This window comes from Ictidomys tridecemlineatus, chromosome X (assembly GCF_052094955.1).
Source record: "Ictidomys tridecemlineatus isolate mIctTri1 chromosome X, mIctTri1.hap1, whole genome shotgun sequence".
NCBI classification, from domain to species: Eukaryota; Metazoa; Chordata; class Mammalia; order Rodentia; family Sciuridae; genus Ictidomys; species Ictidomys tridecemlineatus.
This window is the reverse complement of record NC_135493.1, coordinates 29725894-29738169: the sequence shown is the minus strand read 5'-3', so window position 1 is coordinate 29738169 and position 12276 is coordinate 29725894. Positions and strand designations below refer to the sequence as shown.

Sequence of the window (12276 nt, the reverse complement as noted above, 5' to 3'; positions counted from 1 at the left end):
AAAATCATAATCTCTGGAGAAGAGGCCCAGGCATCTGGGCTTTTCTGTTTGAGGTTTTTCTTTTCATGCACATTGGGTGATTCTAATATAAAGCCAGGTTGATAATTATAGCTCAAAATTATCATCTCCATAATAAAGATGAAGGCTTATCAAATTAGCAAATAAATGCTTAGAAGTGCTTTAAAAGCAAAGAAAGGAAGAAATCTACTGTTAAAGAGTGCATACTATGTGCTGAATCCTGGCATACCTTTGCAGACACACACAAATATATGGAAAAGATTTGGAAGAGAGAAAAGGGAATGTGAGTAGGCTGAGGTTGAGGTTGAGGTTGAGGTTGAAAGTAAGACCTGGCAAGCATCTTAGCCTGGGGCTGGCTCTTCAAATGCAAAAAAGAAAAGAGCCTAGATGCTTTTTCTGGAGAAATTCCAGGGTGAAATTCCTGGAGAGGGGGAGACTAGTGTTAATCCTTCTTTCCTTCCTTCTCTACCAAAAGCTTTTAAGGGAAAAAGTAACCAAGCTTTCTATTGAAAATGTCAGGGAGAGGTATGACAGACTGTTTATATAACTCGTATAAATGGGAGAACAGAAAACACCCCACCCTCCTCCTGTCCCATCCTCAAGATATGCCTCAAGAGCACAGGTAATTCATGTTAACAAGAAATATTTGCAGACTGGTGACACTGCTTCAACTTGAGATGTTTGAAGGCAGCTACACCCTTGAAACAATTACTTCTGATTGCTCCCTTCAAAATATGGGTCTCAGGCTGGAGTCATGGCTTAGTGGTTAGCACATGTGAGGCCCTGGGTTCAATCCTCAGCACTTCATAAAAATGAATAAATAAAATAAAGGTATTGTGTTCATCTACAACTAAAAAATACACATTTAAAAAAAATAGGTCTCCATTTCCTCCAGTTACCTAGCCTTGCTCCCTACACCCAACAGGAACCACTGGGAAATGGAAAGTCTCTTCCTTCCTTACCATGTCCTTAAAGCCTCCAAGGACCGCAGCAGTGATGATGCCCAGGAACAGGCCAACAATATTGAGGATGGTGGCAGACCAGAGCAGGTGGTAGAGGTGGATGATATCCTGGCAGCTGCTGACATCGATGTATTCATAGTACCCACCAGTGATCTCCACCCTGCTACAAAGGGAGGAACACATTATAGTTAGTATTCTGGAGACAGGCTAACCCCCCAGGGATTTGGCTACCATGTAGCTCAGCAAAGATACAAGTGGGCAGGTAGGAAGCTGTTGTAAGGGTCACCATAGCAGTATACTTGGGGAGCAAGACAGTATAATAAATAAAGTATGATTGCTGTTTATCTAAACAAGCAAAAACAAAACAAACCAAAAAAAACCCTCTTATCTGCCAGAGAAATACTTGTAACTATCACTAACACTATCCTAGATGGCATTTATTGATACTTGCTATATACAAGGTACAGTGTTGTTTTACATGTGTGGATTAATTAAATTTGTGTTTTCCAATATTGTAGCCACTAGCCACATGTGTCTATTTAAATGCAAATTAAGTCAAATTTACAGTTCAGTTGCTCAGTCTCATTAGCCACGTTTCAAATACTCCATAGCCACATGTGGCTAGTGGTTGCTGTACTGGACAGAAAGATTTCAGAACATTCCCATCATCACAGAAAGGTCTATTAGACAGTGCTGCAAATCCTTATGGTATTCTGTGAGGTAGGTACTGTTACCCTTCCCATTTTGTGGATGAAGAATATGAAGCACACAGAGGTTAAGGAATTTGCCCAAGTCATAAGTGGTAAAGCTGGGATCCAACTGAGGCTTCAAAGACTCCAGTGTCTTCCTTCTCAAAACAAAACATCAATAGAAGTCCCACCAAACAAACAAAACAATGTCCCAGCAAAGAACCAAAAATGAGTTGCTGTACCAAACCCTGAATATCACCTCCTTGGAAAGGCTTCCCCTACCTACTCTTTCCAAAGACACTCCATCATCCACCCCACTCTTGTTTACATTACCTGCTATGGACCAAATTCATATGTTGAAGTCCTTGCATTAAGTGTGACTGTACAGTTAATATAGGTCCTGCATGTGCAGATTCAACCAACCACAGATTGAAATATTTTAAAATGGGGATCTGGAGCAAGATGGCTGCTGAAGAAGATCCCCCTGTGATCTCTCTCCACAGACAAGTCAAGCAGCTATTCATGCACTACACTCCCAGCACAAGAGATACAGAAATCAGATGAAAGATCATAGTGCCTGCTTTTAGTATAACAAAATGAGAAGATACATGGAAGAAGACAGGAAAGGAAGAGGTGCCTGTATCATCCCTCCCCAACTCCAAGCCCCCCAGCATGGGGAGACATACCTCCCACTTGAGGAAGGAAGAGAGAATTAAGTCCACGCCTCAGACTTGAAACCCAGTACCAGGTACACCATGGTGAAACTCAGTGATGGGCAGAGCCCCACAACCCCCTACTGCCAAGCTAATACTCGTGAACTGAGGCTTTGGATTTGTGTTAAGCCAGGTAGCAGGAACTACCTCCATCATACCTTCCCTAACCATGGGAGACACACCAGGGAGCAGAATTTCACCCTCTGGGGAATAGGGCACAAAAGCTAGTTAAGGAATTTGTCTCACAGTCCTTTGTTAGACCCACTGGGATAAGACAAGCACCCAATAGAAACTGAAGGCCCCTTATGCAGGCCACAGATCACAGGCCAGAACCCAGACAAGGAGTTGTAGTTCAGCTCTGTCATCAGGCAGAGACCTGTGCACTAGCTGGACAGACCCAAGTTTCTGTTGCCTCAGTTCCAGCCTTAGAGTGGGCTTGAGGAACACCTCCCTCCTCACAAGACTATGCAGACCTCTGTGGCTGAGAGTCAGGTTTGGCCCAGCTTAACACAAGCCTTAGTGGCCAAAAGTCTGTCTCCAACACCCATCCCCCAACCTCAGGCAACACAACTATTGCCAGGCCAGTGCTCACAGATGAGACTCTAGAATTGCCCTGGCACCAGGCAGAGACCTATGGCCCAGTGGGACATACTTCTGTTTTAGCCTGCATCACTGCCATTTTTAGTGTGGCCTTCAGTGTACCCCTGAGACTGTGAAGATCCTTGCAGCTATAAGACTCAGGCACACCCCAACTTAGCATCACCTCAGATGATGACTCTCACGCAAGGGCCTGCTTTCATCAACACTACCATAACCTCAGGCAGCATAGTGTGGTTCAAGACCTCATTTTCCCGGGAAAGGACACAGTACTAAGCACAGGACTTTTCCCTGGAATTTTCTACTAAGCTGGTAAAACCTAACACTGGGAAGATACTAATGGTCCCATCCCCATCTCTGCCTGTGGATGGAGTCTCTGGAAAAGCTCCAGTATCAGAGGAAGACACGTGGCCCTAAATTACTGAAATTCTATTCCAGCCAGTATCAGCTGTGGCTGGTTGCTATAGCAATAGGCAGTCCATGGAAGTGTGGACCTTGGTCCCACGCAAGTGTTGTTGGTCTTGGTGGCCTGTAGGCTCATGGTGTGATAAAGCTTGGTGGCTTTCGTGGCCACAGGTATGACATAAGAGCCTGGGGCTGCTCCATCCATGGTAACTGCCTAGATCTGAGCAGAATACTACAGTGTCTGACCACAGGCAACTTCTCTGGGTAAGACATCTGGGCCTACTATGGCACCAGGGAGAGGTTTTCGGGGATAGACTACTCTCTCTAGGTACTCTTCTGTTTCTTTCTGAACAATAAACCCATCGAGTATTTGGGACAAACCTGGGCTTTGACTGACCTTTAGTATTGAAACAGTGACAATGCACCAATAGTGGACCTGGAATATCTGGACTTGGGTATAATGTGTTGAAATGGTGAAAATAACTACAAGCTCAAAGAAAAGCAGTCTGCCCTAGAATTTCTCAAAAGAGAGGCACAAACTGGATTATGAAAATTGAAATAAATACCTGATCTTTCAATGCCTAGATGATGGAACATGCATTTTTAAGCATCAAGAGCTGTTAGGAAACCATGACCTCCTTAGGACTCAAAAATAAAGTGCCAGAAACTTTCCAGGCAAGTAATCAGTATAGGGACAGTCTCAAGAGAATTTTATCAGCTGTTTTAATGAAACTCAATGAGCTTGAAGAAAACAGAGAAAGTGAGCAAAAAGATGGACTCAATTAAAAATTTCAAATAGAAATTCTTTTTCTAAAAAATATTTTTTACTTGTAGATGACAAAATACCTTTATTTTATTTATTTATTTTTTAAATTTTTATCTGGTGCTAAGGATCGAATCCAGTGTCTCAGTCATGTTAAGGAAGGACTCTACCACTGAGCCACAACTCCAGCCCTCAAGCAGAAATTCTTGATCTGAAAAATATACTCAGCAAAATTAAAAATGCAATAGAAGACAATGAAGCAGGATAGATCAAACAGAAGAAAGAATTAGTGAGCTCAAAGGCAGGCTATTTGAAAATACACAGTTGGAGGAGAAAAAAGAATGAAGAGGAATGAAGAAAGCTTATGAGAACTTTGGGACAATATTAAAAGAGAAAATATTCAAGTTACTGGAGTTCAAGAATGACTTGAACTTGAGAAGTCCAAAGGGGTAAAATGGTTATCCAAAGAAATAATACAGGGGCTGGATGTAGCTCAGTGGTAGAGTGCTTGCCTTGTATGCATATGGCTCTGGGTAGCACTGCAAAGAATGAAAAAGATAATAATGGAAAAATTCCCTAACCATAAAGGAGACAAATATCCAGGCATCTAGGTTCAAGAAGATCAAAGGTCACCAGTCAAATCTAATTCAATAAAATCTAGACACCTGAAAATTAAGGTCCTCTCACAGGTGAAAGGTAAAGAGAAGATTCTCAAAGCTGTTAGAGAGAGAGAGAGAGAGAAAAAAAACAGGGGTGCCACAACTCTTCTGACTGCAAACTGCTCAGCCAAAACCTTAAAGGCCAGAAGAGAGTGGTGATTTTTTTCACAGTGATTTTTTTTTCACAGAGATTTTTTTCACAGTGCTGAAGAAAAAAACTGTCAACCAAGAACAATGTACTCAGTGAAGCTATCCTTTAGAAAGAAAGGAAGGTTTTATAAAGACTTTCCCAGACAAACAAAAGCTGACAAAATATATCTCCACCAGACCTGTTCTACAAGAAATGCTAAAGGAAGTTCTTCAATCTTAAAGAGACATTAATGATTAAGAAGAAAACATAGGAATGTATAAAACTTATGGTAAGAGTAAGTATACAAATTCAGAATGCTCTAATATTATAAGCATGGTACATAAGATATACATATGTTTAGCATGTATAATAAAAACTAAAACAATTAAAAATGATAATTACATTAATATGTTAAGTGTTAGACAATATAGACAGAAGTAAAATGGGATATCAAAAATTCAAAATGTGGGGAGGAATGAAACAAAACTGGAGTTTTCTTATGAGTACATTTTATCTTTTTTTGTTCACTTATTTGATTCTGTTCTTATCCTTAAGTTGCTAACATTTCAAAATAGCTTATTATAAGCAAAGATGTTTTTGTCTCATGATAACCACCAAGCAAAATTCTATTGTAGACAAATTAAAAATAATAAGCAAGAAATTAAAACACACTACTATAGTAATTTACTTAACCACTAAGAAAGACTGTAAGGGAGAGAGAATAAGAGGAACTAAAACAAAACTATAAAATAAGTTACATAATGGCTATGTTAAGCCCTTATATATCAATAATTACCCTGAATATAAATGGATTAATTCTCCAATTAAAAGACACAGAATGACTGAATGGATAAAAAACAAGCTATAACTTTATGTTGCTTATAAGAAACTCACTTCACCTCTAAGGACACTCATCGACTGAAAAGTGAAGGGATGGAACAAGATATTCCATACAAATGAAAGCCAAAAGAAAGCAAGAATAACCATACTAACATCAGATAAAGTAGACCTTAAATTAAACTTTGTGAAAACAGACAAGAAACATCATTATATTAATGACAAAGGGATCCATTTGGCAAGAGGAAATATCACTCACATACACACACACACACACACACACACACACACACAAACACAGACAAGCAGAAACACATGCATGCATGCACACATGCCTAATACTGGAGCACCCAAATATATAAAACAAGTATCAAAATAAACACTCCACTTTCAGTAATGGATATATCATCCAGATAGAAGATCAACAGCAGAGTTAAATGGCACCTTATACCAAATAGATTTAATAAACACCTGTGAACATTCTACACAACAGCTGCTGAATACACACTTTTTTCCCATCAGCATGTGGTACATTCTCCAGCATAGATTATATGATAGGCCACAAAACAAGTCTTAATAATTTTCAAAAATTGAAATCATGTTGTTTTTTTCTGAACATAATACAATAATGCCAGATACTGATAATAAAAATAGTTTTGAAAAATATACAAGTACATAGAAATTAAACAACCTACTTTTAAACAACCAATGGATCAAGGAAGAAATCAAGAAGGAAATTTTAAAATTTCTTGAAACAAATGAGAATGAAAACACAACATGCCAAAATCTATTGAATATAGCAAAAACAGTACTAAGAGGGAAGTTCATAGCAATCAATGCCTACATCAAAAAAGTAGAAAATTCTCAGATGAACAATCCATCTCAAAGAACTTAAAAACAAGAACACACATGGGGCTGGGGTTGTGGCTCACAGGTAGAGTGCTCGCCTAGCATGTGTGAGGCACTGGGTTTGATCATCAGCACCACATAAAAATAAAGATATTGTATCCACCTATAATTAAAAAATAAATTTTTAAAAAATAAGAACACAACACAAACTAAACCAAAATTAGTAAAAGGAAATAAATAATAAAGATTAGAGAAGAGATAAATGAAATGTCTAGAAAAGTAATGAAACAAACAGCTGGTTCTTCCAAAAGATAGACAAACTCTTAGCTAGACTAACAAAAGGAGAGAGAATACTAAAATAAAATCGATGAAATGGGAGACATTACAACTAATACCACAAAAATACAAAAGATCACTGGAGATTATTATGAACAACTATATACCAACAAATTTGATGATCTAGAAAAATGGACAAATTCCTAGACACACTTTACCAAGACAGAATTAGGAAGAAATAGCAAACCCCAAAAGACCAATCACAAATAACAATATTGAATCAGTAATAAAAAGCCTTCCATCAAAGAAAAGCCCCAAATCAGATGATTTTACTACTGAATTCTACCAAACATTTAAAGAACTAATACCAATTGTCCAATAAAACTATTCCAATAAAAAAATAGAAGAGAAAGAAATTCTTCCAGATACATTCTATGCACTCAGTATTATCCTCATACCAAAACCAAACAAGGACACAACAAAACATAAAGAAACTATAGACCAATATCCTTGATGAACATAGACATATCTGTAACAAAATACTAGCAAACCAAATCAAATAGTATATTAAAAAGATTATTCATTGCTTGGGGATGTAACTCAGTGGTACAGCACTTGCCTAGTATGTATGAGACCCTGGGTTCAATCCCCAATACCACACACACACACACACACACACACACACACACACACACACACACACAAAAGGTTATTCACCATGATCAAGTGAGATACATCCCAGAGATGCAAGGATGTTTCCAAATACACAAATCAATAAATATGCTACACTATCTCAAAGGAATAAAGGACAAAAACCATGTGGTCATCTCAGTTAATGCAGAAAAGCATTTGATAAAATTCAACATCCTTCATAATAAAAACACTGAATACATGCATATGAAGAACATACCTCAACATAATAAATTTCATTTATAATAAGCCATCAGCTAACATTATCTTAAATGGGGAGAAGCTGAAAGTGATTTCTTTAAAATTTGAAACAAGACAAGGATGCCCATTTTTACCACTTTTATTCAACATGGTACCAGAAGTCCTAAACAGAGCGATTATGCAAAGGGAAAAAAAAGGAATCCAAATTGGAAAAATTAAATTATCACTGTGTGCAGATGACATGATCTTATATATAGAAATCCCAAAACCTCTACCAAATAAATTATCAGAGGTAATAATGAATTCAACCAAGTTACAATATACAAAATTATACACAAAAATGAGCAACTCTGCTCTATACCAATAACAAATTATCTGAAACAGAAATCAAGAAAACAATCTCATTTATAATAGCTTCAAAAAATAAAAAAGATGTGAAACATCTCTATGATATTAATTATAAAAACATTGATGAAAGAAATTGAAGAGAACACAAAAGGTAGAAAGACATCCTGTGTTCATGAATGGAAAGAATCAATATCATTAAGATGTCCATACTACCAAAGCAATTTACAAATTCAATGAAATCCTTATCAAAATACCAACGGATAAAATTCTAAAATTTATATGAAAACACAAAAAATATTTTTTAGGGGGCTGGGGTTGTGGCTCAGTGGCAGAGAGCTTGCCTCTCACATGTGAGGCACCAGGTTTGAATCCTCAGCACCACATAAAAATAAACAAAATAAATATTAAAAAAATATTTTTTTAGAAATGCCAAAGCCAAATTGGCCAAAAAGAACAAAGCAAGAGATATTTATGCTATCTGACTTCAAAACATACTACAAAGCTGTAATAATCAAAACAAGATGGTATTGATATAAAAACAGACACATAAACTAATGGAACAGAATAGAGAGCCTAGAAGCAAATCCACACATCTACAGCCAACTGATTTTCAACAAAGGCACTTAGAACATGTACTTGAAAAAAGACAAACTTTTCAATAAATGGTGCTGGGAAAATTTGATATCTGAATGCAGAAGAATGAAGCTAGACTCCTATCAACTCAAAATGTATTAAAGACATAAGTGAAACACCTAAAACTATGAAAGTTCTAGAAGAAAACATAGGAGAACTTCTTCAGGACTTGGAATGTGCAAGGATTTTTTTTTTGGGGGGGACAAGACCTCAAAATCACAGGAATTGAAAGCAAAAATAGACAATTGTGATAACAACAAAGTAAAATATTTCTGCACAACTAAGAAAACAATTGACGAGTGAAAATACAATGCATGAATGGGAGAAAATATTTGCAATGTATACATCTGGAAAGGGTTCATATCCAGAATATATAAGGAACTCCAAAAACTCAAACTACAAAATAACCCCATTTAAAATGGTCAATAGATCTAAATAGACATTTCTCAAAAAAAAAAAAAAAACATACACATGGCCAATGGGCACATGGAAAAGTACTCAACATCATTGATAATTGGGGAAATGTGAATCAAAACCACAATCACGGCTGGGGATGTGGCTCAAGTGGTAGCGCGCTCACCTAGCATGCGCAGGGCGCTGGGTTCGATCCTCAGCACCACATAAAAATAAAATAAACATGTTATGTCCACTAAAAACTGAAAAATAAATATTAAAAAATTCTCTCTCTCTCTTAAAAAAAAAAACAAACCAAAAACCACAATCAGATACCACCTTATCATATTTGGAATGGCTAATATCAAAAAGACTCAAGATAACAAGTGCTAGTGAGGATGTGGAGAAAAAGGAACCCTTGCACACTGCTGATAGGATATGGAGGTTCCTCAAAAAATTAAAAATAGAACACCATATGATCCAACAACTCCACTGCTGGGTATATATTGAAAGGATATGAAATCAGTATGTCAAAGACACATTGCACTCCCGTGCTCATCTAAGCACTAGTCACAATAGCCAAGAAATGGAAATGACCTACATGTCCATCAACTGATAAATGGATCAAAGAAAATATGGTTCGTGTACGTAATGTAATCATATTCAGCCTCAAAAAGAGCAAAATCTCTTGTCATTTACAGCAAAATGGGTAGAACTAGAGAACATAGAGACAGAAAGATGTCACCTCATGATGTCACTCATATGTAGAATCTAAAATAAGTTGAGTGTTGCAATAAACATGGGAGTGAACATGTCTCTTCAATCCATACTGATGATTTAGGTTATTATAAGTAACATAGAGATGATTTAAAGTACACATAGGGCTTATGTAGGTTATATGCAAATATTATACCATTTTATATAAGGTACTTCAGCATCTACTGATTTTTGGTAACAGGAAGGGGAAGGGGGATAGAACAAATCCTCCCTCAATACCAAGGGTACTGATAATGAATCTGAAACACTGTAGTTTTTAAAAATCAAACTCACAACCAAATGCCCCAGCATCAAGATGGCTACTGCATGTGACTTTCCTAACATAAGAATACCAAAAATGAAAAAAAGAAAACTCCAAGTTTAATCTCCAAAATGAACCAGGGAGAAAGTATTCATATAAGAAATATTTTAAACTTTATAAATGAATTTATATTAATATTCTTTAAAATCAGCTTCTCTGATGAAGTGAAATCAGTGTGGATACAGGACAGACTACATCAGAATCATCAGTGTTTGTGCCCATGTGTATCTGCTTGTGTGTGTCAGTGTGTTATTTGTACATGCCTATGACAGTCTGTGTATGTACATGTGTTTGTGTGCATATGTCTTGTAGAGAGACATGGTTAACCATGCAGATTCCTAGGCCCAGCCCCTATCCTCCTGCATCTGGCAGAACTTCTGACAGTAGAGCTGTGTTAGCAAGCCTATCAATGTTGGAGAACCACTGTTTTCAAGTTATGAGCTTCCACAGAACTTTAAGGGTGTTGTGATTCATCAGAATTAGAATTGGATTTCAATATTTTCAGGAACTTGTCTCAAGAGCCCATTCATAAACGTAACTTGAGTGTTTCCTGTAAGTTAGCACTGTACTCAGACTTCGGAATGGGATCAGGTGGATATACAGATTACTTATTGTCCCCAAAGGCACAGCTAAACAAGGACTATCCCCTGAAATGAGCAGGCGTATGTATAAAGGTGAGTGTGGAATTGTAGGGGTTAGGGGTCAGCTTTTGACATCCTTCAAATTATCTTTGCCTGTCTCTTAAAATACAAAGTGTGGGCTGGTAGTATACATAGACAGGCAGTATGCCACCACAAACTTTGGAATCGGGCTGAATTTGAATCCCTATTTATTGTCTGACCTTGGGCAACTTTCTTAACCTCTCTGAGCCTGGGGGATTTAATGAAAACATGCATGAAAGCAGTACTGCAGCACATAATACAAGACCCCACAAAAACACATGGTTACATTTTGTCCCTTCTAAGAGCCACCCTCTGGCAACACAATTCAAAGCATTAATGACTTTTTTTTAAAGGTCATTAATGCTTTAAAAGCACATATATGAATATGAACATAGTTGAGGAGTTAGTTCATTTTAAAGTATTCAGTAATTTGGGGCTGGGGATGTGGTTCAGTAATAAAGCACTTGCCTAACATGCACAAGGCCCTGGGTTTGATCTCCAGCATCACATAAAAAAGTAGTCAATAATTTTATAGAAGATATGTTTGGTTTCAATTAAGTGAGTTCAACATCTTTTTAAAATTTTAAACTGAACCATGAAGTGAAATAATAAAAATACCTAGATGTGGTTCAGGTTTTGGAAAATTAATGTGGTTTGCTTCTGTTTTGAGATTTGTGATTCCATCTGGTCCAGTCTCTGAGCAGAGTTTCCTCTGGAATTGCACATTTTCCATTGCCACTGCCTCTACCCTCATGCCTCCAAGACTGTAAACCCCTTCTGCTGGTCCCTATGTTGCCTGATTGCTCATCCTAAAACACTTTTTAAACTATGTCATTTGCTTAATCAAAACCTTTTCGGGCTGGGACTGTGGCTCTGAGGAAGAGCACTCAACTTGCATGCGTAAGGCACAGGTTCAATCCTCAGCACCACATAAAGATAAAAAAAATAAAGATATTGTGTCCATCTATAATTAAAAATAAATTAAAAAAACAAAAACAAAAAACCTTTCATAGCTCCCCATTACCTTCAGGAAAAAGTGTCCAAATTCCTCAGTCTGCCACAGTCTGGCCCCCAAATGGTAACCACATTCCAGTTAGGCTGAAGTTCTCCAAAACTCCAAACTGGCTATGCTGGATATTTATTCCAAACCTTTGCTCAGATTTCTCCTCTTCCATGGGAGATACTGCCTTCTGTTCTCTACCTGTTGTAATCTCTCCCTCTGCTCAAAACTTCAATAGTGCCCTTTTTTGAGGACTGCAGAGCCCATTCCTTATCTTTTCTCCTGGACTCTCACAGCCTCAAATTGTCTATTCCTTTTAGTTTAAATGAATTGTTCAGTTATTCATCTAATCCAAAATATATCGAGAGCCAAC

General features: G+C 37.4%; 1 protein-coding gene across 2 annotated transcripts in view; it reads right to left on the bottom strand.

Annotated features, from left to right (window-relative positions):
- Tmem255a (transmembrane protein 255A) overlaps positions 1-12276 on the bottom strand; it is a 59805-nt gene that overhangs the window by 17635 nt on the left and 29894 nt on the right. For both annotated transcript variants that reach the window (XM_005319358.4, XM_005319359.4), the window contains one exon: positions 981-1143. In XM_005319358.4, coding sequence (XP_005319415.1) covers positions 981-1143 — 163 coding nt within the window. The remainder of the gene's footprint in view (positions 1-980; positions 1144-12276) is intronic.